Source organism: Salvia splendens, chromosome 6 (genome assembly GCF_004379255.2).
Source record: "Salvia splendens isolate huo1 chromosome 6, SspV2, whole genome shotgun sequence".
In the NCBI taxonomy this organism is placed as follows: domain Eukaryota; kingdom Viridiplantae; phylum Streptophyta; class Magnoliopsida; order Lamiales; family Lamiaceae; genus Salvia; species Salvia splendens.
The window spans coordinates 12,613,432-12,639,476 of NC_056037.1; the positions used below are offsets into that span (position 1 = coordinate 12,613,432).

At 35.5% G+C, this 26,045-nt stretch overlaps 2 protein-coding genes across 6 annotated transcripts; one reads left to right on the forward strand and one right to left on the reverse strand.

The window, feature by feature from the left end:
* Positions 1–20,960: 20,960 nt before the first annotated feature.
* On the reverse strand, positions 20,961–22,394 carry LOC121807257. 3 transcript variants are annotated; one of them, XM_042207475.1, is made up of 3 exons: positions 22,258–22,388; positions 21,926–22,195; positions 20,961–21,854 (listed from the first exon to the last, which is right to left on the reverse strand). In XM_042207475.1, the coding sequence occupies exons 1-3, from the start codon at positions 22,343–22,345 to the stop codon at positions 21,775–21,777; spliced, it is 438 nt and encodes a 145-aa protein (XP_042063409.1). In that variant the 5' UTR covers positions 22,346–22,388; the 3' UTR covers positions 20,961–21,774. The 3 variants fall into 3 exon arrangements, 2 of the variants coding, with proteins under 2 accessions (XP_042063409.1, XP_042063408.1); XM_042207474.1 differs by having other exon boundaries at positions 20,961–22,195; XR_006051779.1 differs by lacking the exon at positions 21,926–22,195 and having other exon boundaries at positions 21,745–21,854; positions 22,258–22,394.
* A 241-nt stretch (positions 22,395–22,635) lies between these two features.
* LOC121809826 (BTB/POZ domain-containing protein At3g50780-like) lies at positions 22,636–25,812 on the forward strand. 3 transcript variants are annotated; one of them, XM_042210633.1, is made up of 3 exons: positions 22,636–22,792; positions 22,877–24,052; positions 24,721–25,812. In XM_042210633.1, the coding sequence occupies exons 2-3, from the start codon at positions 23,417–23,419 to the stop codon at positions 25,678–25,680; spliced, it is 1,596 nt and encodes a 531-aa protein (XP_042066567.1). In that variant the 5' UTR covers positions 22,636–22,792; positions 22,877–23,416; the 3' UTR covers positions 25,681–25,812. The 3 variants fall into 3 exon arrangements, with proteins under 3 accessions (XP_042066567.1, XP_042066568.1, XP_042066566.1); XM_042210634.1 differs by having other exon boundaries at positions 22,638–22,995; positions 23,290–24,052; XM_042210632.1 differs by having other exon boundaries at positions 22,638–24,052.
* The last annotated feature ends 233 nt before the right edge of the window (positions 25,813–26,045 follow it).

A 26,045-nucleotide genomic window follows, 5' to 3' on the forward strand; every position in this document is an offset into this window, starting at 1 on the left:
AGTGCCGGATTTTAGTTAAGTAATTACATTTATATGAAATAACAAAGAATAAAAATAAATAAGAAATGAAAATTTCAAAGGAAGACTCAAGGTTCAATCTTTATTGTGCATGGTGGAAAAAATTTAAGGGAAAAGCTTATGCGAGGTTCATGAATCTTAGTATAAGAGAAAAATGAGGTCATGGCTTTGTTTTTGTATTGCTTTTATACACCAATGCGGTCATGGTTTGCTTTGACAAATGAAATGAAGAATGGTTATATATAACTAATTAAATGGATTTCTAAAATTATGAACTCTAGCTTAAATTGATATGTTTATATAAAATTGAAGTGTTTAAAGATTGACAATTATCATTGAAAGTGACATGTGACATTAAAGATACGAAAACTCTATAACATTATATAACACTACACCAAGTTCATTATATATACATTACATTTACGATATTATAAAAATGTATTTACAACATCGTCGATTGTTCCATAACTACAAAAAGAATGATTTTCTAATCTACTGTTATTGCATAAAATAAATCTAGCAGATCTACCATTTAGTGTAATTTAAGCGATTGATCAATCTATTCTAAAAATATATAATTTTTAGTTTCAATATATAAGATTAATATTACAATATTCAAGCCCGACCTGTTATCAAACTAGTATGATAGGTTATAACCATAAATTGATTTTTTGTTATAAAATCATTATATATACCGGTCATATTTTAATACATTGATCTGAATCAAATGTTGGCTGCCTCGTGCCTAAATCTAAAGGCTCTTTAAATCAATAAATAGTGAGGATTATAGGTAGTTGTGATTCAGCAAAATAAGCATTAGTTACTATACTTTCGAATGCAGTAGCAGAGTACAAGTCAAATTAAGATTGCAATATAGATATAGTATAATTGACCTCAAAATTTGAGGCGCTCAAGATGGATCGATTTTATTGGTGCTTTGCTTTATTTATGTTTGTGTGATTGTTCTTGAGTTCGAAGTCTCATCTCATGTTTAACGGATTAACCTAATATTTGTGTGTGATTTCTGCGATTTAACAATCTATTCAATATTTATTTACAGTAACCCCTCTTGAAAAATAACGCACATATTATTCATTTGTATTTGTGGATAGTGTGATCACTCGGTCAGAAATCAGAATATGAAGTTGAAATATCACAAGTTTATTACTATAATTAGGTTGATTATATAAAGTCAAATTGTTAATTTGAATTGAGACTATTGAAAGCATGAAATATATATATATATATATAGGGGAGCGTTATTCTCCTTTTCACATCTTAGATCCTTTTTCCTTCTTAATATTACGCGTTAAATCTAAGGCATCAACGGATCAGATTGATTCTATAAAACTGGTTCCGTGTTGCATTATAGAAGGTGGTTGTATGCATTACAGGGTTATTATTGACATTTGACGGAAAAGTAACTGCCACATTTTGGTATCTGCGAATAATGCACCACATGGTCACGAGTAATGCATATAATTGACTATATAATGCACAATATGTGAACTGCAATGCATACGAATAAGATGTACCATGTTATGATGTTTGGACACACGTTTCTTGTTTCCCCTAAGGGTTTAATAAGCTTAGGGGCTAGGGTATACTACGTAGACACGTATGTAATCTTCACATGGTAACGAGTAATGGATATAATTGACTATATAATGCACAATTTGTGAACTGCAATGCATACGAACAAGATGTGCTGTGTTATGATGTTTGACACACGTTTCTTGTTTCCCCTAAGGGTTTAATAAGCTTAGGGGCTAGGGTATAGTACGTACGCATTAATAACAAATTATAAAATGATACGAATAATTCACCAAATTGTCACGAGTAATGGATGTTATTAACTATATAATGCACAATATGTGAACTGCAATGCATACGAATAAGATGTACCATGTTATGATGTTTGACACACGTTTCTTGTTTCCCCTATGGGTTTAATAAGCTTAGGGACTAGGGTATAGTACGTAGACATTTCTAACAAATTGTTGTTATTGGAATATACGTATGTGCATTATTTGGTTTAGGTAGTGCATTATGTAGCTGTTAATTGTCATTATCTCAGTATATTATGCATTATTAGAGGTATTGTGTATATGGGTTCAACGGATTGAAGATTACATACGTGCATTTAGTAATGTCTACGTACTATACCCTAGCCCCTAAGCTTATTAAACCCTTAGGGGGAACAAGAAACATGTGTCAAACATCATAACATGGTACATCTTATTCGTATGCATTGCAGTTCACATATTGTGCATTATATAGTTAATAACATCCATTACTCGTGACAATTTGGTGAATTATTCGTATCGTTTTATAATTTGTTATTAATGCGTACGTACTATACCCTAGCTCCTAAGCTTATTAAACCCTTAGGGGAAACAAGAAACGTGTGTCAAACATCATAACACAGCACATCTTGTTCATATGCATTGCAGTTAACAAATTGTGCATTATATAGTCAATTATATCCATTACTCGTTACCATGTGAAGATTACATACGTGTCTACGTGTTATACCCTAGCCCCTAAGCTTATTAAACCCTTAGGGAAACAAGAAACGTGTGTCCAAACATCATAACATGGTACATCTTATTCGTATGCATTGCAGTTCACATATTGTGCATTATATAGTCAATTATATGCATTACTCGTGACCATGTGGTGCATTATTCGTAGCGGTTTCCAGCCATTATTAGATTACTATTGTACCCTCATAATGCACAAAATAGGACAAATAATGCAACACGGGATTAATTACCCAAAGTTGATCTTGACCGTCCATTTCTCTAATCTAATGGCTGATATTAAGAAGGAAAAATGAGGAAATATAGGAAAAGGAAATGAATACATCCCTATATATATATATATATATATATATATATAGAGTAGTGATCTATGGCAAACACCTCTTAACCATATAACTAGAGAACAAATAATAGCCACAAGATCAAAAAAATCAAGGGCTAATATTAATTTTCGAATTTAATGAGATATTAGCTCCCTCAATCACAAATTTACTCCATAATAACAAGTCAGGGGTATTATTGTCATTGCACAAAAAAATTAGATTATGTAAATTTTTACTTCATTTGAAGGTTAACTTCACGGACATGAAGCGAGTGGATCTGATCAAGGAGATCGCGGCGGAGTTCGAGCTGATCGCGAACCGGCTGTCGGAGACGGAGGTGGCGACAGTGGCGTCGGTGGTGGAGCTGGAGCCGCAGCATCTGGCGGAGATCGCGAAGCGCGCGCAGAAGCTGACCGGGCCGAAGAATGTGAAGCTGAAGACGGTGATCGACAAGTCGCTGCTCGCCGGAATCATCATCCGGTATGGGAATTCCGGCTCGAAATTGAGTTTAATTACTCTTAGGTTGCTGAATGATGTATGTGAATTCAAGAATTATTGAAGAATTCGGAGCTCTGTTCATCAAAGCTAGAATTTGCCCGAGCAAAGGCGGCGATCGGTTTCAGCTATAAATACGACGAATTGAGCTACGGAAATTCTTGTAATAATAGTAATTGAAGTTCATCCTCTTCTAATTCGGCTAAATTTTCATTCTTAATTATTTATTTCATCAGAGAGAAATTTGTAAATGCTGATGCTAGAAGGTGTTTGATCAATTGACTAGCTGGATTTTACGCAGATGATAAGAGTGAAGTAAAATCAGAATAAGAGTGATGTGTTTTGTGAACAAGAGTGAAGTAAAATCAGAATAAGAGTGATGTGTTTTGTAAACAAGAGTGAAGTAAAATCATGCCTAAGAGTGATGTATTTTGTAAACAAGAGTGAAGTAAAATCATGCCTAAGAGTGAAGTAAAATCATGCCTAAGAGTGAAGTAAAATCATGCCAAAAGTGATGTGTTTTGTAAACAAGAGTGAAGTAAAATCATGCCTAAGAGTGATGTGTTTTGTAAACAAGAGTGAAGTAAAATCATGCCTAAGAGTGATGTATTTTGTAAACAAGAGTGAAGTAAAATCATGCCTAAGAGTGAAGTAAAATCATGCCAAGAGTGATGTGTTTTGTAAACAAGAGTGAAGTAAAATCATGCCTAAGAGTGATGTGTTTTGTAAACAAGAGTGAAGTAAAATCATGCCTAAGAGTGATGTGTTTTGTAAACGAGAGTGAAGTAAAATAATGCTTTTGTGGGGCAGAAAAATGAATTTAAAAAAATGAAAAATGAGTAAACGACAACAGCTTTTCATCAAAACGGCATCTTCGCCAATTCCTCCACATCATTTCCGAGTACACTTCACTCTTGTTCAGAAAACACTTCACTCTTGTTCACAAAACACATCACTCTTATTCTGATTTTACTTCACTCTTGTTCACAAAACACATCACTCTTATTCTGATTTTTACTTCACTCTTGTTTAGAAAACGCTTCACTCTTGTTCACAAAACACATCACTCTTATTCTGATTTTACTTCACTCTTGTTCACAAAACACATCACTCTTATTCTGATTTTACTTCACTCTTGTTCACAAAACACATCACTCTTATTCTGATTTTACTTCACTCTTGTTCACAAAACACTTCACTCTTGTTCAGAAAACACTTCACTCTTGTTCACAAAACACATCACTCTTATTCTGATTTTACTTCACTCTTGTTCACAAAACACATCACTCTTATCCTGATTTTACTTCACTCTTGTTCAGAAAACACTTCACTCTTGTTCACAAAACACATCACTCTTATTCTGATTTTACTTCACTCTTGTTCACAAAACACATCACTCTTATTTTGATTTTACTTCACTCTTGTTCAGAAAACACTTCACTCTTGTTCACAAAACACATCACTCTTATTCTGATTTTACTTCACTCTTGTTCAGAAAACACTTCACTCTTGTTCAGAAAACACTTCACTCTTGTTCACAAAACACATCACTCTTATTCTGATTTTACTTCACTCTTGTTCACAAAACACATCACTCTTATTCTGATTTTACTTCACTCTTGTTCAGAAAACGCTTCACTCTTGTTCACAAAACACATCACTCTTATTTTTTGAAAATCTCTTCAAACTAAACAATTTACATTTCATAAAATGAATAATTGATCAAGCTTGGGACCAAGGGCCACCTGCCAATATACATACATGATACATCCCCTTTCATCACCACATTCTCATACCACAAACCTTACTTCCAACAATGCCATCCAAAAAACACAAGCCCAAGAAATCATCCATCACTAACACACCGCAGCCGCTGCCGTATCGCTCTCAACAACAGTGTCCTTGGACGGAGTTTCTCTCAACTAACATCACCGCCGCACACAATCCGTGGCGCACCAACGCAGCTCCGCTCCCGCTGTCACCAAATCACGGCTACCACCACCAACATCAACACGATGCGACGCCCATCACAACCAACCGCCCCAACTCTGCAACGTCGCCAGTGCCTGCATCAGCGCCGCCCCAAATCGAAGGAGATTTGATCGCAGATTTGGAAGGAGAAAGAAAGGAAATCACGTAAATTTGAATTTGATAATGTAATTTCCAAAAATACCCTTGGCCTATTTTATATTATTAAAATAAATAATATTTGTTCCATTAAGATGTGTGGCTGAGATTTGTTCTCTAGTTATACACTTAAGATTAGTTATATCTTGATCACTCCCCTATATATATATATATATATATATATATATATAGGGAGATGATCAAAATAAATATGTGTTTAAATCCAGAAATGCAGACCAAATCTCAGCCCTAGGATTAGATGATCTAATGGTCAATAATTAACCAAAAACACGGAAGGTCATAATTAAGCAATTTTAGGTCATATTATAATATTTGGATTTAATGTCATACTAAGATCGTTTTAGGTCATGCTTTGTTAGCATGACCTACAAATTACCTAATTATGACCTAAAAGTGCCCTAATTATGATATTGTTCTGCGTTTCTGTATTTAAATCCAGTTTTGCATATATCAAAACCCTATATATATATATATATATATATATATATATATATATATATATATATGGTCTTAATCTATCAAAATACGCCCTTAAGTACAAAAATACAGACCAAATCTGGAACGGAGGATCTGATTATGAACCGCCACGATTTAGTCTTGTCAACCATTTTGTTAGGTCATAATAATAACGAATTGAGGCATAAAAGGGTAATATGGGAACTAAAAAGATATAAACTGACGTTCCGTTTTTTCTTCACGGAAATCATGGGATCATTACTCAAAAATATAAACTGATGTTCCGTTTTTACTCATGGAATAACCATACTAGAAACGCCTTTACAATTCAAGCACGACAAAAAAAAACCCAAAAATATAGACATATCTTTGGGTCATACTAATTTATGTTATGTGTCATAATAAAAAAATATGGTAAAATATGGTCAAAATATAATTACATTCAAGTCATAACACAGGGATTATATGGCATAAGAATACTAAAAACACCTTTACAATTCAAGCACGACAAAAAAAATTACCCAAAAATATAGACATATCTTTGGGTCATACTAATTAATGTCATGTGTCATAATAAAAATATGGTAAAATAGGGTCAAAATATAATTACATTCAAGTCATAACACAGGGCTTATATGGCATAACCATACTAAAAACGCCTTTACAATTCAAGCACGACAAAAAAAATTACCCAAAAATATAGACATATCTTTGGGTCATACTACTAATTAATGTTATGTGTCATAATAAAAAACATGGTAAAATAGGGTCAAAATATAATTACATTCAAGTCATAACACATGGATTATGTTTTATACCACAAAAATTTAATTTATTCTAATATGTCATAATAGATGAAAATATAGGTCATGATCATATAAAAGGAACATTAGATGACGGAGCAAAATTATAGGAAATGCTATAACTAACGACATAATGCAATTTACATAATTAACCTTTTAAGATTATAAGTAATTAAAATATTAATATCTACCCAATAAATCTAGCCGTTAATTAATGTAATCTTAAGATTAGATTGGCTAATCCAATGGACAGAAAACCGTCTGCATTTCTTGGTTTAAGCCAATACTTATTTTAATCAAATACCTATATATATATATATATATATAGATGATTTCAGCTTGCATACCAACCCACTTAGGTCGAATTCATATAAATTCTGACAATATCCTATTTATTAAATTGTGTGTAGATAGGTGAAGAAAGCCGCTTACCAAATTGCCTCTTTCATTATGTCACATTCTCAAATTTCTAACAATAATATACTCTATTTGAAAATTTTACAGTGGATTCTGGATGGGGCACCAAAGTTGGAGTTGGATATTTCGAAATGTACTTGATTAATTAATCTAGTCATTATAAAGGTAGTTGACTTAAAGAATTTGATCAAAATAGTAATTCTTTAGTTTTCAATGGTGTAGGTCCTTTTGTTCCATCAAGAAAAATCGGAAATTAATCATGTGTAGATAATACAAACGATATGGGCTATATAGATCAAAATTTGGTAACCACTACCTCGTGTTTGTTTTACAATAGACCATAACCAGCTAAAATTTTATTTAATTTTATTTTTTAACAAGAATAACCACATAAATTTTTTATTTAATAATTTTCAGCTTTTTTGCAAGAATAACACTTTAAATTAGATATCACTTTGCATTATTCAAAATTGTCGAAGAATCTGTATGCGTCAACAGACAGTTCATGTAGTTTATGGAGTTTTCCTATATTAGTACTTAATATTGACGATGCGTGGGATGTGCCAAATTGTCACCAAACATTCTTGAATAATCTATTTATTGATCGAGCAAGATATCGACGTATAAATAATTAAGTACTACTACTACATTATAGTTTTATCATCGAAAATTAAGTTTTCAATTGAACTAAAATAGTACTCCGTATATAATATTATATTTTAATTGTATATTTACTTTAAATAAAATGGCCCTATGTTTTCCGTCTTCATATGAATATGTTAATGTTAATATGTTATGAAGTACTGTAATATAATTATTTTAATTTTTTATCAACATAAATTTATATCTTATAAGTATTTAATAATAATTTCATTTCTTAAATGAAATTTTTAATACTAGAATTCTTTGTATAAAGATTAAAGACCCTAAATGAAATCAATACTGAAAAGAAGTAATATTATGTTAAGGAATTGTCAAACAAGCTAATTAAATATACGAGAATGGAGAGATATGTGATCAAAGTATAACTGATATTAAGTGTATAACTAAAGAATAAATTTAAGCCATTAGATCAAAACGATCTAGTTCACTATATGAGTGTTTTAGTTCACTATACGAGTGTTTTAGTTCAAAATATGAATTTAAATACAAGAAGTGAACCAAAATACATTTATATTGAAGTATTTACTCCGTCAAGGATTTAGTTCAGTGTAACAGCGTTTTGGTTCACTCATTTGTGTAGGGGTGTTAGGTTTGCAAGATTGTATCCAAGATTAAATTTGTAGTGTGTTTTGTTCATGAGATTCATTCCCACGACTATATCATAGATGGATAATCATGAGATAATTAGTTATAGCTAACCTCCTATGACTAAAATAATCTCACAACTCAATCTTAGATTATATCTTGGTATTATTTTATCTTGGAAACCGAACACCACCGTAGTGAACTAAATCATCCTTATAGTGAACTAAATTCGTGTTCTTTAGTTATGCATTTAAGCAGTAGTTTCCCTAGATCACTACTCGAATATATATAATTTTATTATTATTATTATTACCGTATTATATTTTAGATATTATGGTTTTATAAGAAAAATTAAATCCAAGATGATGTGAAAAATGGTTATTCATCATGCTTCGAGGATAAGCGTTCCGGAGTGTGGACGGATTGATCATACATGTCTCATTCATTCGTTATCAAGTAAAATGTTTACGATAAAATATTTCTTTAATTTTTTAAAGAGTCGGAATTATTATGCGCCTTTAATTTGTTATTCGGACTTCAATAATTTATTACTAGATATTGTATGTGCATAACAAATTTGAAAATAATGTTGGGAAAACACATTTTTTTCTAAATTGTGAGGACCTAATTAAATAATCTGAATATATATTCCATATACACCAACTTTATCCGCATAATTGGTCAGGGATGGAATATAATCAGTACTTGAAGTCACCAAATCTTATTTAGAGTATATTGCCAAAATTCTTAGATTATTAATTATTAAAAATTAGTACTAGTAGTATTAATTTACTAATATACAACTCGGTTTCCCAGCCGAGTAAATTAATAATAATTATTTGGCAAATGATGGTGATTGTAACATAATTAAACACGCATTAATTAATTTGACTTCGACAATATTGATTCAAAAAGATTCCAGTTGCACAATTAAATAATATGGCGGATTCCATTTCAAATAATTCAAGATTCACGCATTTTTACTTTTTATGTCCAAGTCGAATAATTCGACATTTTGGATTGATATTTTTTAAGGTCAGCTGTAGACTGCATAGGTGGAAAAGGGAAACATTATTTGCATTTGTTGCCATCGTCGATTCCGAATACAAGACATAAAAATTATTACTTGTGTTGTTGAATCACGTACTACTATATAAATAATGCCAGTACATTTTCAATAAAAGTATTGTGTAAGTTCGTATTAATTACTATAGTTTGATCTTTGAAAGGAGCTGAGAGAGAAACAATCCAATTTCTATATTTGTTAAAATGTTCAGAAAATATAATTTTTAAAAGGATTAAAATATTTTGTTTCCAACTTAAAATTAGGGCTGGATAATTGTGTGGGTTGGATAATTTTTGTTATCATGTCAACCCGATATCGACCCAACCCAATAAGGCAAACTAACACAATCCAAAATTATCGGGTTCTTAATTGGTCACAACCCATTAACTTTTTGTGTGTTATTGTCAGATTTTCATGTCGTGTCTAAAATTGTCAACCCTTATGTTAACGTTAGTATGTTACGATACAATTTAGCTTGACAGAACACGATAACGACATGAACATAATATTACATGATTAAAACATGATATCACACAATTAAAACCTATTATAACATGATAAAAACTTTATCATGATTTAAATCTAAATAATAAAATTAAAGTATAATACTATTTTTTAATAATAAAAAAGAATTAAAATAATAATTTTGATTTCCAAACCTAATTCAAAACCATGTAGCTTTTATTGGGTCAACTCGATAAGGACTGAAACACATTAACTACGTGCATGACCATGTCAGTATAGAAAATTGACAATATTTTGTTTCTCAAAATACTGAAAATTGATTATATTTTGTTTCTCAAAAAGAATTTATACAAGTTGTAACTGAAAGAAGAATTTCCGTCTTACAAATGAAAATTATGGGACAAAATGTAATCCGGCCCATTCTCAGTAGTGTTTTCCTATGCCAACCCATGTCCAAATTTTATATATGCTTCTTTTAATTCACACTGAATTATTTGAGATTGAGCTACCATGTCTGGAATGGGCTGACTCTGCTATTTTATGTTAATCCTTTTTCATTAAATTTATAATGAAGAAACTACCATCATGCATTCCTAAATTTGTTGGATTAGTACCTAATTGCATTATGTGATATGTCACCTCATTACCTATAGTATTAATTTGATGTCAATCTAAATTGCATTAATTCCGTTTTATTAGAGTCACTAGCTTAAATTCGTATGAGGAGTTAATTATTTTAGCTACATGCAGAGTTAGCTAGTTAGATTGATGAGTAGCTCACTTCCTTGTACCCATCACTTTTCATTAGATTCATTTGAAAAATATCTTCAATTAACTTTCTTGCTTTCTATATTTCATCTCTTTTCACGGTGCGCACCTTTCTCTGAGTTTGATAAAAAAAGATATAATCATCTACTAATTTTTATGTCTATGATTTTGTGGTCCATATAATAACTTAGGAATAATGTGATTTTTAAAACAATTTAACTAAACTGAAATATTGAAAAGGACTCATTCTTTGAAGATTTGGCTTATGGATTAAAGGGGGTAACTAGACTTTTATTTTCTACTAGGGGAAATGTGTTACAAGTTAGTCAAAGTTAGAAGGTGATCTAGAAGTTATCGAAGAATCAATACTACCTGCCAAGCGATACAAATGTAAACTTCATCTCGCTTCTTTTGCCATCATTTGCGTGTGGTTGTGTTGTTCGTTGTCTCTTTTTGTTGCTTTATTTATAGGTGGGAGGTTTGTTGATTGTGGGTTTGTCGGTCGCTTCTCTTTTGTCTTTTTTTTAATTAGTAAATAAATTAAATTTAAAGGCCGCGTTACAGAAGACTCGAATCTGAGACCGTTGATCCATGGCTTCTCTTTTGTCTTTGAATTTTGTTTAAATGTCCAACTTGTTTAAATATCATCGTGTTGGTGTCTTGTAGTTCGTTTTTGGTTGAATTGAACTTTGTATTTTTAATGGATGCTATCTTTTGTGGTTTGTATCTTTTATCCAATAAAAAGAAATTAACCTTTACTAACAAATAATACATGCGCAACAAAAAATCATTATGATGTCGTCGAGATCCAAAAATAATTAATACTACTACTAATTTATTTTTTAGAAAGATCCATTTCAAGATAGAAAGTTTTGTCGCGGCTTGCCGGTGTCTATGTGTGGTCATGATATTGAATGCAATAAGATTTTGATGGATCGAATTCTACCAAATAGAGTCGCAATGCATTGGCTATTGTTAGGTGTATACTAGTGGAAGCAGTCCCACCATAAAAATAATAAAATATACTATAAATATAAATAAATACGGAGTAATAAAAACACTCATCTGATCCGATACAATAGAGTTATACTTTTGCTATTGGATTTATTGCGTCTAGCGGTAGTTTTGACATTTCATCTTTAACTGATAAATACAGTAATTTTGTACATTTCGGGCGTGTTCAGTATCCATTTTTCGCTTTGGGCAGAATTGAAACTGGATGCTAATTGAGTGGGTGAGGCCCACCAATTCTTGACTGAATTAGAGTACCCGCAACGCATCCTGCGGGTGTCTCTTATCTCGTCCCTCCGAGACGAGACGGACGCGAGACGCGTTGCAGCGTCCCGTCTCGTCCCTGTCTCGCCGAGACGCTCGTCTCACCGAGACGGCTGGCGCGCTGACGCTAGGCGTGACGCCCACTCGCCTGCCCGCGAGTGGGATTCGTCACGCTGACGCAATAAATCATTTTTTTTTAAAAAAATTGAATTTAATAAAAAAAATTAAAAATTAAAAAATGGTTATTTTATTTATATTTTTTTTTATTCTATAAATACTCCTCTTTCACACACACAAACACACATCTATTCTTCTCAAATCATCTCTCTTTCCTCTCCAATTTTCATCTCAAATCATCTCTTTTATTCTTCTCCCAAATTTAATTCATTCACGGATCAATTTGAGCAAATGCGTCGAATAATGAAAGAATCGCTTGAAGAAGATCGACGTAGGGAGGCGGAGGAAGCCGCGCCGCCCCAAAGACGATCCCGGACTTACATCCATCGTAACCGGGAGGAATCCGCCGCAAGGTTAGTACGCGACTACTTCTGTGATAACCCGGTATGGGGAGAGACCTACTTCCGTCGCAGTTACCGCATGGGGAAACGGCTATTTCTGCACATCGCAAATACATTAACAGCCCGGGAAGAATTCTTCCAAGAAGGGTTCGACGCCGTCGGCCGTCCCAGCCACACGACGCTGCAGAAATATACTGCAGCAATCCGTCAGCTTGCTACTGGACAAACGGCGGATTTGTTCGACGAATACCTCCACATTGAAAAAAGCACTGGGAGAATGTGCTTGATGAACTTCTGCAAAGGCTCAGGGCAGCCTTCACCGACGAATTTATCCAGAAGCCAAGCACGGCAGATTGTCAGTTTCTGCTCCACCTTCACGAAGAAGTGCACGGATTTCCCGGGATGCTTGGCAGCGTCGATTGCATGCATTGGCAATGGAAGAATTGCCCTGTGGCGTGGAGGGGGTCATACACGAGCAACCACAAAGGCACCCACCCCACCGTTATACTCGAGGCCGTTGCCGACTACTGGCTATGGATTTGACATGCGTACTTCGGGGTCCCCAGATCGAACAACGACGTCAACGTGCTCAACCAATCCGACCTCTTCACCGAAGTTTTGAATGGTAAAGCGTCGGCCATCAACTTCATCGCTAACAACCGGCAGTATAAAATGGGGTACTATCTTGCCGACGGCATTTACCCGAAGTGGCCAACCTTCGTGAAGACGTTCAACAGGTCGGTGAACGAAAAATAGACTCTTTTTGCGCAGAAGCAAGAGGCTGCTCACAAGGATGTGTAGAGGGCGTTCGGGGTTCTCCAAGCACGCTTCAACATTATCAAAGCCCCGGCTCGTACGTGGTTTATGGAGAATATGGTCGACATCATGTATACGTGCATAATCTAGCACAACATGATTGTCGCCGACGAAGGACCTGAGGAAGGAAATTGGTTCGACCCTGAAACCCCAGAAAGCTCTACCGCAACTAGTCCACCTCGCAGTGGAGTGCATCCGTCTTTGCAAGAGTGGTTGTCTGTTCGGGCAAGGTCATGTGATTCTAACGCCCACGCCCAACTCCAAGAGGATCTAATGGAGCACATTTGGACAAAATTTGGCAACCGGCAAACGCACATGATCTTTCTTCTACTTCTTTGAGCTTTGAGATTTTGAATTTAGATAGAGTGAGCGGGAGAAATTAAATTATGTATTTTTCATTTTTTAGGATTTTTAATTATGTTTTTTTTTTATTTTTTTTAGAATTTTAAGTTGTAATTTTATTTTATTTTATTTAATGAAATGTGTTTTTATTAATTGAATTTGTTGGAAATAAAAATGAAATTGAGAATGAATAGTTAAGGGATGAGATTGTTAAGAGACGGTTAAGAGATGGAGGGTTGCATGTGATGTCTCTTAGTTAAGAGATGAGATGAAAATTACAGTGGGGTTCATGAATAGTTAAGAGATGAGAAGGTTAAGAGACCGCGTTGCGGATGGACTTAGAACGTTCAATAAGCTTGAATTGGAATTTTTCTCTGCAACTTATTTCGCCAAAATTATGTGTATGGACTAAAAAAACCCTCCCCCTCCACCATGCGCCACCTCCTCTCCAACACAAATTTGGTTATGTGGAGATGCGTGCAGTGGGGAATTCATCACTCAACACATTGTTTCCTTCCTCTCATCTATTGCTAATTTCTCAACAAATTTGGCCGTAAATGAAGTCCAGATTACCATGCCCAACGCAATTGCATTACTCTCTCTCACCATGGTCAGATCTGAATCGGAATCAGAACCATGATGATGTGGAGCAGCGGCCTCACCGACGCCTCCTCCCTCCGCCTCCCCGACGAAGTCTACAACCTCGCCGCCCAATCCAACGTCGCCGTCTCCTCCTAGATCCGTCTACACCGCCGACGACGTCGCTGTCGCCATCGGCTCCCTCCGCCTCCTCGAGGTTGTCCGTTCCCACATCGTCTCCTCCGGCAGCTCCCATATCCATTATTACCAAGCCGGCCCCCTCTCAATTCGAGACTAGAAAATCATTAGCGTTGCGGGCTGAAAGCCGCGTCCTCCGGCGACAATAGTGAGGCGGAATGAATCTTTGTGAAACAAGAGAGAGAGAGAGAGAGAGAGAGAGAGAGAGAGGAGTGAGCCAGTAATGGCGGAAAGGAGAAAGAGGAGAAATGAAAATGACTGTGGCAAAAAGGTAATCTTGGTCCAATTCTGGGTTTGACTAGCACGCCCAGTTCCAAAAACCACCTCATCGTTAAGATTTCATTTTGGCCCATTTCCTATAGTAACAGTGCGGGCCCAACCCATATCTAGGGCTTTCAAGGATTTAAGAGCATCCACAATGGCGGCGAGCGGACCGGCTAGCCGATTCCCGGCGTTGGCCGGTTCACTCGCCGAACCATTGCATGCGGCGAGCTGCAATTCGGCGAGAAAATCGGCGAGCGCACGCCGATTTTCGGGCGCTGGCCAATCCGCTCGCCGGTCGGCTGGCCGCCATTGCAGGCTCCCGATCGGCGAGCGATCGGCCAGCCAGCCTATTTTTTTTATTTAATTTACGAAACACTATATATACGCGATTTGCACATCATTTTCATTCGCACCACCTGTTTTAACGAGTTTTCTCTCTATCTTAATTTCTGTACAAGATCAACAATGCGAAATTATGTAATTTTTTTTAATTATGTAATTTCGAAACACTATATATACGCGGAGGGCTGCACGGCGTTAGTTTTTTTAATTATGTAATTTTTTTTAATCTAACTTTTTTAATTATGTAATTTTTTAAATTAATGTACTTTTTAAAATTAAATATTATTATTGAATTTTCCCGTATTTGTGTCGTAAATTTAATTTCGTATTTTGTGTGAGTGTTAATTATTTGTTTTTTATAATATTGTTTATTGTGGCTAGCCTATTGCTTGTCCAGTTGCTTGTCCTGATGATGTGGCAGAAGGAGTGTTTAGTGCTGATGATGTGGCAGGAGGAGTTTGTGGATATGCTATGGCTGGCCTATTGCTATTGGAGATGCTCTAATACACGAAACTGAACACCAGATATTACCCAGAATTAGGCCTAATTCTTGGTATATCATAAAACCTGAACATGATTGGCAAGAATTAGACCTAATTCTGGGTATAAAACCCATGACGGTGCGGCCGCTTGGCGTGTCTTAGTGCGGTTGCTTGGCAAGTAGCCTCAAGCCTGCTTAAATCGCTGGCCGCACGACGGTGAGCGCGACTGCATTGAAGTCGCCACAGTTACAGCGCGATAATTTTCCTTTTCTTAATTAATTTTTTTTTAATTTAATAAATATTATTTCTCCATAAATATTCACATTTCCTTATCATTTTCAGACCTCTCACTCTCTCTTTTCACCCTTTCATTTTTTTGTTCTATCTTCAAATTTGTCAAAAATGAATTGAAGATCATAAGTAGCGCTTGTGCAATATGCACATGCAATGGGGTGAGATCTGTACAATCCCGAAACTTGGATTATGCCGAGGAAAGATTCGACGACGCTGGTTTCTTAGACACTTCCAATTTGACCATGGTTGAGTGCCTCCGCTGCTTGACCAATATGATCAAGGAATTCGATAAAAATTATAAGTTATAATGTAATTTTTGGATTTAAATTAATGTAATTTTCTATTTTGAAGTGATATGAAGTAGTTTTCCTTTTTTTAAATGACGATCAAGAAATTTAGTTGGAGCTAGAGTTGGAGCGAGAAAAAAACTGACGTGACAGCTGAAAAATGGGATTGGGGCTGGGTTTTTCGAAGTATTGACTCATGCTAATTTTGCATTAAAAAGCGTCACCCACAAGTGTACGGGCTAAGTAGCGTATGGCAAGCTAAAATTATCGATCCTCGAAGACTAAAAGCTGGTTTGGGTATTACGATGCAACTTTGAATACTATCTAAACTACTAAAAGGGGTTTTTGGTTTTCTATTACTAAGAGCAAAGAACAATTAAACAAGTAAAGACAAATAACTAAACAAAACAAATAAATTATGGTTTTTCACACAAATTTGGAAAGGTAGGGATATGGATCAGTTAGTATGGATCACGGGTTTCGCCTAGGGATCATGCTCATCTATTAGTTCTCATGTGTGGCTAGGAAGGTCGGAATAATTGGTTATACCCCCTATTGGGTGCATCTAACACGTGGATTAATCTCTAGTGTAGGAGTCTCCTGCATACAATTCAAAATTAACTCCCTAGAACAACGAATCCAAGTCCTCTCTCTAGCTCATGCATCTCTCGATCACATGTAACACACATAGTTGTTGATTACTTAACCATTCTAATCATTCATCTCTCAATGTCAACAAATTAGAGCAAGATATATCAAATTGTTAGCTAGGCAATTGGATAATAAGAGCTCAATAACGAACACAAGAGATAGATAGCATAAATCAAGGATCAACCATGGATTCCATACAAAATCACCACATCCCTAAGGAAAATCTAGCTACTCATAGTCAAAGGTAAAACAAAAAGAAAAACAAAGCAAATGGAAGAAAATATGGATAGAAAATAGAAACTAGAACTCCGTATGGTAGAAATGATGGTGGGGAGTCTTCTCCTTCAATCTCTTGAGAGGGGAAGCTCCTAAGCCTTCAAATCCTCTTCAAAACCTTGTTTTCTTGCTCAGAATCGTCGTGTGGGAGTTATGGCTCAAATGTGTGAAGTCCCTTTTATATTTGGAGTGAAAATGAGCAAAATAAGGAATATGTGCAAAACGCCCGGTCGGGCGATCCGCAGGTGTCAAAACGCCCGACCGGGTGTTCTCTCTGGACCGCGATGCACTACAAAACCCCCGGGCGGGCGTTTCTTCGGATGGAAAACGCCCGACCGGGCGAACTCTTTGGAATCACCCTGTTCGCTCCGTTTTGCCCGTTTAAACCTGTTTTTTACTTCAAAACTCCAACAAACTCATTACTTCATCTAATTGATGACTAAATGGGTGAAAACCTATAATAAACACCTTAATTCCACAAAATCATGGATTAAACACCTCTAAAACCATCATAAAATATGAGTTTGTACTGTGAACGCCTTAAATAAGTACCTTCAATGGAACAATACTCGTTACACTCTCGTCGTCCCATAGAAATAGGTCATTTAGGATTGACACAAGTTTTGATGTGTAATTGGTAAGGTAAGGGTGTATTTATACAAGTAGGGACAAGGTATTATAACTCCTTTCTCGTCAGCATCTTTGGGCATCAATCCCCTAATAGATCATCGACCATATAATATGACATCGCACTAGATATTGAACATCCTTGTCCACAGCATGCTCTCATTATTTATTTATTTTGAGGGATTTGTCATCATTGGTACCTTCTTAAAGCTAGAGTTGTCCACCTTGGCCGGGCCGACCAGCACGACCCGGGTCCAATTTATCATCAAAATGACAAGGCCTGAGTTGGGCTCATAGGTTAAAATGGACTCCAATTGGGTTATTTTTTAAATTCTAGTCCATGACCATCAGAAACTCAGGCCAAAATAAGACTAACTACAAATCGTATATGCTAATGATTTCTCTTATAATTTTAAATATATTTTTTCTTAATATTTTATATTACTCCATCTGTCCCATAAAAATATGTGCACTTTCCATTTTTGTTCGTCTCATGAAAATATGAGCATTTCTATTAATGGAAAGTTATCTTTATTACCTCTATATATCAAATTATTTACAACTTATATTATCATTAAAACACTAATAATAATAAGGTCTCACTATCCACTGACACTACTTTAACTATCATTCTCTCCATCTCTCTTACTTTACCAATTTTTTCTTAATTTTCGTGCCATACCATATATCCATATTTTATGGGACAGAGGAAATAATTTATAGTACTAGTATTTTTTAAAATTCATCTTACATTTGAATTTTCTTAAAAATAATTGCAATAAGATAAATTTGATTGTAAATATATTTTTAATAAATATTAATGTAATATTTTCTTGTATTTTTAAAATCATCCCATGAATATATATGAATTATAAGTGTACATATAAAATCTTAGAAGTCTTTAGATCAAATTCTCTAGCCTTGTACATACCATACAAAATCTATTACTCCTTCCGTTCCGGCTAAGATGACGCATTTCTTGGCCGACACGAGATTTTAGAAGCTATTGGTTAATGTGTTTAATTAGAGAGGAAAAAGATGGGTTTAAATATTAAAATAAAGAGAGAAAGAAAGATCAATAGTGAGAAAAAATGGTTTGATGTATTAATTGGAGAGAGAGTTTCTAAAAAATGAAATGTGTCATCTTATTTGAGACAAACTAAAAACGAAAACGTGTAATCTTAAGTGAAAATTACATAAATAGAATGAAGACAAAAATTAAAAGAAAAATAATAAAACAAACTTAATTACTATAAATCAAGTTGATGAAAGTACTTTTTCCACAAGATACATCTTAACTAATGCTCTAGGATTGACATATTGTTCCAAAATATAAAATGACTTTCTCCTAATGTGTAGAAGAAGCACCTCAATCTACTCGATATCAACAAACTTGAAGCAGTTCTGAGAATTAGGCCGACAATGCTGCAATAATACGGGATAGGATCCTCTGCTATGCCAAAGAGCACAACAAGAAATACTGTGGTTAAAACGCACAAAATTGTGCTTGAAACGCAGCAGCAGCCAAGGTATGTTTTCATTTCTTCCATTTCTTTTTCTTTCTTTTTTCTTTACGTTTTTTAATTTCTGTTCTGCTCCTATAAGGGTGGCTACTGATTATATTCTAAAATATTATTTCTGAAATACGATTTGATGAGTTAGCTCCAAAAATTAGTTGAATCAAATGGAAAGAAACAAGAATATAAGGCGTAAAGAAAAAAGAAAGAAAAAAAAGAAAATGGAAGAAATGAAAACATACCCTGGCTGCTGCTGCTGCGGCGTTTCAAGCACAAATGCACAATTTTGTTCGTTTAACCACAGTATTTCCTGCTGCGCTCTTCGGCACAACAGAGGATCCTACCCCCAATAATAGACACTACAATATAAAAAGCTAAAAAGAATAAAGAACGCATGTTGTTGGTGTCTTTCATGATCTCCAATCTGTTAAACATATTTATTTACAGGTTAGAAAAGACCATGTGCATTGGAGGTTGCCTGTTGCCGCAATACGAAAGAGGAAATGCCCAAAAGATAACAAAGGCATAAAAATAAGGCCAAAACCTCTCTTAAATGCTCACGTTTTCAACAAATTCTACGTGGGACTCAAATTTAGAGAGAGCTGAGAGTTGCAATTGGCATTTGGCACGTTTTCAAAGTGTCCAAAATGTAAAATATAATAAAACAAAACTTGAAGATAAATCAACTAGGATTGTTAGCATATTTGGCAAGAATTTAGCAGCACAAGAGGTTGATTTTATCCGATTTCACTTTCGTTCCAAAAAAAATGGATCATAACAACACTTGTGCGTTCAATCAGGACGATCGAGAGAAGATGGAAAACTTTGCACGTAGATGTTGTGCCCATTATCCGCTAAATGGGTTCAACGATAGGCCTTACCAAATGTCGCCGGTGAAGACCGAAAACTTCTAGGTTTCCAAGATGGACCTGAGGTTGTCCAGTGGGAGGGGCAACAACCAAAACTTTTACTACTTCTTACCTTTTCTACCACTATCATTTTTCTACTAATTCTTCTTCTCATTTTTTTTGAAAAAATATTTCATCCATTTCATCATTAAATATTTCATCCCATCTCATTAAATATGAAATTTTTGTTTTTCGGCATAAGATTTTATGTACTGTTATTTTATGAATTATTGAAAAAAATAAAATAAAATAGAAGAAAAAGTAGAAATTATGATATTTTTATTTATGAAATAAAGTACATATCAAGTCAAAATTTATCCTATGGATAACACAAGTTCCTTTTTTTGCTCACAATACACTCACCTAAGATTAAGATTATTAGTAAAACTTTATAAACGTGCGATAAATTTTAAGGATCATGGGAGGGACGATAAATATTAAGGATCATGGGAGGGAGTAGGTTAGAGAAGGACAAACATGCATTTTGCATGTTTTTAAGGACTAGATTTAACTTATTTTAAATGTCAATTATGAAAATTATGTTCTAAAATTTCATGTATTATACATTTGGTATTTTTGACGTGTTTGTTGATAAATGATAGAAAAAGACAGAAAAAGGTGCAAAAAGGCCACGGTGCAGCGGCCTCAGTTCAAGCCTAGTTTCCCGGCAGTGTTAGAGTCCAATCAGTGATTATTGCATACCATTCTTCCATCCCATCTTCCACATATAAATTCCTCCACCTTCCATTGGAGCAGAGCTCTACAGATCCAAGTAAGAGAAGACTGAAGATTCAACCTTGGGTTTTATCAATTCTTTCATGTCTCGTACTTTTATTGTTTTTACTACTTGTCTATGAGTAGTTAAACATCATTTGTAGATTTTTTGGTGAAAACTATTATGAACATGTTTTGATATATTGAATTGAACCCTTTCCCAGCTCTTGTGATTGTTTTGCTTGTTCTTGTGCTTTTGTTGTTTTATTGTCTGGCCTATTTTAGAACTATGTCCGTTTAACTAGATTAATCGAGAGATAGCTAGTTTTACTTGGTAAAAGGAACGAGTACAACACATAGAAGTTCAAGGCCTAATACTTTTTAGATTGCATAAATGTTTGGTTAGATTGTTAGAAAATTCCTTGCTTGAAAATGAGATTTTTAAGATTTTATGGAAAGTTTTTTTAGCACTCATTTGTTATTTGGGTGCTTCTGAGGAGTCATGAAAAGTTGGCATTGTGTTTAGTTGACGCGGGTCCTTGACCTTGAGTGAGTGACGGAGGCGGTTCACAAGATTTGTGCTTAGGACTTGAGTGCAAAATTAGCCCTATGGTACATCCCTTGCCACTTGCGCTATCCAACTCTCATGTTTTTGGACAGACGCTATACGCTTATGCTTCTTTCTTAAAGACACACAAACGCAAACCAAACCCAACCCGTCTTAGTTCTTACCCTCTCTTGGAAGTAAAAGATATAGGTCTCCCAAACACGGAACTTGTTTCCTAAATCCAACTATTTCAAGAAAAAATCCTATTTTAATACAAAATCAATCCTTAGTATAGTGGTCAATGTGTCAATCTAAGTGAAATAAAAGAGCTACATCTATAGATTTCATATATGTTGAATGATCAATCTCCCAACATATGTCGAGTGATTAATATCGCATTTGATGATGTTGAAATGCAAAGAAGATGAAGCTGATGCCATAGGCAACGCCAACCAAAATGGGCAAACCTGCCACATAAAAACTTGTCTGAGCAATAAAGGAAACAAAGTTGAGAGTTGAGAGAGTAAAAATACCATACCATATCTTGAGTTGTCCTTCACAAGAAACATGGAGCAAACAACAAGCCCACTCCCCAATCTCTCTCTCACAACTCTCTCTCTCATATTCATACACCAAATCCCACATTTTCCATTAATCAAATCTTCTGCCCCAACTTTGATAAACAAGAATACGCCAAGACACAATCCTAACTTGGCCAATTTTCTGATTCTTGGTGAATTTGGTTTACAGAATTTCAGCAGATTCACAAAACAAGCAGATGCATATAATGGGATCCAGAAATACCAATCTAAAATCAAAAGCATAAAGAGTCAAACAAGGCCATTTTTTGTAAATAAATAAAAAAGTTACCTGGATCGTTGAATTGGAAACAAGTGGATAGACCAAAAAGGGAAGCCATTAACAGACAGCAAATTCCATTTAATGGATTTTCACCCATTTCAAGTCTAGAACAAGAAGGCAACGAAATGAATTTTCTTCGTTTTGACTTACGGAAGCAGATAGTAGTAATTGTTTATGGTATTATAATATATTATTATAAAATGGCAGTGGGCCCCCTCACAAATGGTTTCCGGTGAAGGTCAGGCAAAAAATTTAAATAAAATTATCTAAAATCCAAATCTCAACCACAGAATACCATTTCCCAAAATGACGTTGATTTTATAACAAGCTTTCAAATTTAAAAAAAAACTGTTCTTGATTCAAACAAACTTTGGGAGTACTTGCGAGAACAAACAAAAGAGATGGCAAAGACTGAGGAGACAGAATGATATATTTCAGACCCACAAAAAAGAATCTATTATTTCAATCAAGAAAGCATGCGTCTTCAACTGCAAAGTTATCTAAAGTTCAAAACAGTCCTCTGCTAATTTAGATTATATCCCATGTGAGGTTTTTAGCAATACCCAGATTTTTAAATCTTAAAGAAAACTTTATTTGGCCCTCATCATCATTCCACTCTGTTTACTAGCTTTTGTTAAAGAGGTTCCCTTGATGCGTGATATCGAAGCTCCCTTCAATCATTTGCGAAAGCTCATAAATTAGTGAGAGAGAGAGACTGGGCGTCTTATATTTATCAGGTTTTCTTTGGTGAGTTTCAATCTTTATGCTTCCATTGTGGAGCCTTCTTGTTGATTTTCCCTTCTCAGATTATTTTGTGTGAGCTGTTTTTACATTATAAGTAAACTACTGTTTTGAGAATTTTGTGGTTTGTTTCATTCTTCACAATAGGGGATAGATATCACAGTTTTTGTAGTTGTTTAAAGAGTGCAGGTTTATAAATTTTTAAAAATCTGTGGGCCCTTTTGCTTGTTTCTTGGCTATTGTTATTGGAAATGGAGATATTCTTGTGAGAAGCAATAAAAGTTTGGATTTTTAATTTAGGGCTCTTCATTTGTTGCTGGAATAGTAAAAGATATCTGTTAGCTTGATGGCGAAGCATCTCCTTCATTTTAAATTCGATGTTTAAGATTGGTTTTGGTGAGAAATTGGTGGTTGAATCTTGTTTAGTATGGCTGAAATTAGGCTTCCTAGGTTAGAGCATGGCCAAGCCAAAATCAAGAGTGTTCCAATTGCTGTAACCCCAGAAGGATTTTGGTGTTGCCCCTCACCCACTGTGTTTCAGAAGACAGTAAGGACACAAAATCCTTTAAACAAGTCCAAACCATCTCCTCCCAGCCAAACAGCTTCGTCTCAAAAGAAGCAAACCTCGGTGAATGAGAGGAAGGCGAGTTGTGTGGCATCTAAGACCAATGTTGTTAGTGATGTGCAAAAGACTCAGGGTTCTGATGCACCTGCTGCAAAAGCTTCACTAGCAAATGAGAAGGTGCCTCGTTCTAGGCCTGAAAATGTCCCGAGGAAAGTGGCAATCGAGTTTGGTGAGCCTGGAACGAGTGATTTCAAAGTGATTTTGCTTGGGAGGCAGGGAGTAGCTGTGAAGTTGAGTGTTCACAGGAGTGTACTAGTGGAACATAGCACTTTCTTTGCTAGTAGAATATCGGGACAACAGCTTGTTTTCCCTTGTCTTGAGATTGATAACTGTGAGGATGCTGAGATATATGTCGAAACTATTGGGCTCATGTACTGCAGAGACCTCAAGCAACGCTTGATCAAGCAGAGTGTTTCACGTGTTCTACGTATTCTCAAGGTAACTAGCAGCACTATGCCTCGTGTATTTGTTGATATAAGACTGTAATTCTCAAGTTATGTGAGGTTTGATTCCTTTTCCGCAGTCTACTCATGAATATTGGAACTTGCTTTGGAACTGAAGCTATTTTAATAGGATAGTGTACTAAAGTAATTTTTGCTTGGCTTTTTCTCCTATGCAAATAGATGTGCAAGATTTTGTCAAACCTATCTTCGTCTGCTGTTCTATGCTGAATAATTTGTCGACATTACTAATTCTAGATGCAAGATTTCTAGTCTTGTTGTTCCATATGTCGAAGCCAAATAGCCATTTTGCTTGATGAGTTGCAGGGCTGTTATAAAATCAGGGATCATAACATACTTTTATGAATTAGAAGTTCCATTAAGAAGTCGTTTGCTTGTTCAATATTCTCAAACCGTAGTGATGCATCTGTGATATCGTTATAAGTTGAAGGTGACGATACAACTTGATTTTGTTGTTCTATGTTAAAGTAATATGCAACTTTTACCAGAAAGTAAGCATTGCTCTTCGAGCATGTCATACAAATTCTGATAACTTGTTTATATGTCAGAGAACAGCTTGGTTACACAACATTAACTATCTTATTGCCCGAACACTGTGAGATTCTTTAAAATGATGTTACAATTCTGTTGTTAACTTGTTTATAGGTCAGTGAACAGCTTGGTTACAAAACGTGCATCCATTTTTGTTTGGAGTACTTGGAAGCTGCCCCCTGGGTGGGACAAGAGGAGGAAGAGAAAGTGGTTTCTTTAGTCTCGCGTCTTGAAGGTGAGGGCATTGGGGTGAAGCCAGTACTGAAACGAGTGTCTCCCGAAACACCAACACCACCTAACGACACCTTCTCTCACATATTGGAGTTGGTGCTAACAAGCAGAGAAGAAAAGGGTAGGCGGGAAATGAAGTCCGTTGTGCTGAAGCTCCTTAAGGAAAACAACAGTCTTGCAAGCTCCTCCTCAGAACCGTCTGACTTGTGCTACGAGACACTTTATAGCTCGTGCAGAAGCTCCCTTGATTCCCTACTGGCTCTATTCAAACAAGCTGCAGAGCCTGATTTTCTTGACAGGGCCGTGGACAAGCGGGAGCCAGTAGTGAGGTCAATCTATCTGGAGGCCGACAACATGTTGTGGCTGCTCGATATCTTAGCTGACAGACAAGCAGCAGACGAGTTTGCGATAATGTGGGTGAATCAGCAAGAATTGGCCACACTTCACACTAGTCTTCCAATGGTATGTCGCCACTACGTTAGCATGATCAGCTCAAGGCTCTTTGTCGGGATAGGGAGAGGGGAGGTCCTCCCATCCAAGGATACGCGCCATCTTCTGCTGAAAACGTGGTTGCAGCCGTTGATCAACGACTACAGCTGGTTGCAACATGGGTGCAGGTCATTCGACAGGAAAGCTGTGGAGGAAGGAATAGGCAGGACAATCCTCACGCTCCCGTTGGAGGATCAGCAGAGCATCTTGCTTTCGTGGCTCAGAAGTTTTCTCACAGGTGGCGATAGCTGCCCGAATCTTCAACAGGCATTTGAGGTGTGGTGGAGGCGGGCGTTCAGAAGACCATATGGAGAATCTGGGATTCTCGGGCAGACGGAGAATCGGACATTGTAGGAGAAGGAGAATTTACATATAAGTTGCTGTGTTGATGGTGAGATTGAGTGAGGTCTAAGAACAAGCTAGGCTGTATGGATATGCTCTGATTGCATGATAAAATCAAGTTAAAATTGAAAATTAGTTAGAAAATTGTGATTGTTTAATTACCTAGTGCATTTTTGCATTTAAGGTAGTGTTCGGTTCAAAAAATTTAATAATAGTGAGATACAATATATGATTAAGTAAGATGTGCATTATCTAAGACTAATTAATATTGGATTTTATGCTCTTGTTTGGTTTACAAGATTATGTCAAAGATAATTTTAGTAAAATGTTTAGTTGATAAGAATAATAGATAAATTAACATTAATTTAAGTTTATTT

Bases quoted from the DNA above. Each gene is read 5' to 3' on its own strand.
- LOC121807257 (XM_042207474.1), bottom strand. From the start codon at position 22,345: ATGGGTGAAAATCCATTAAATGGAATTTGCTGTCTGTTAATGGCTTCC. The intron at 22,196-22,257 runs GTAACTTTTTTA...TTTTGATTTTAG, and splicing joins TTTCCAATTCAACGATCCAG to ATTGGTATTTCTGGATCCCA.
- LOC121809826 (XM_042210633.1), top strand. From the start codon at position 23,417: ATGGCTGAAATTAGGCTTCCTAGGTTAGAGCATGGCCAAGCCAAAATC. The intron at 24,053-24,720 runs GTAACTAGCAGC...ACTTGTTTATAG, and splicing joins GTGTTCTACGTATTCTCAAG to GTCAGTGAACAGCTTGGTTA.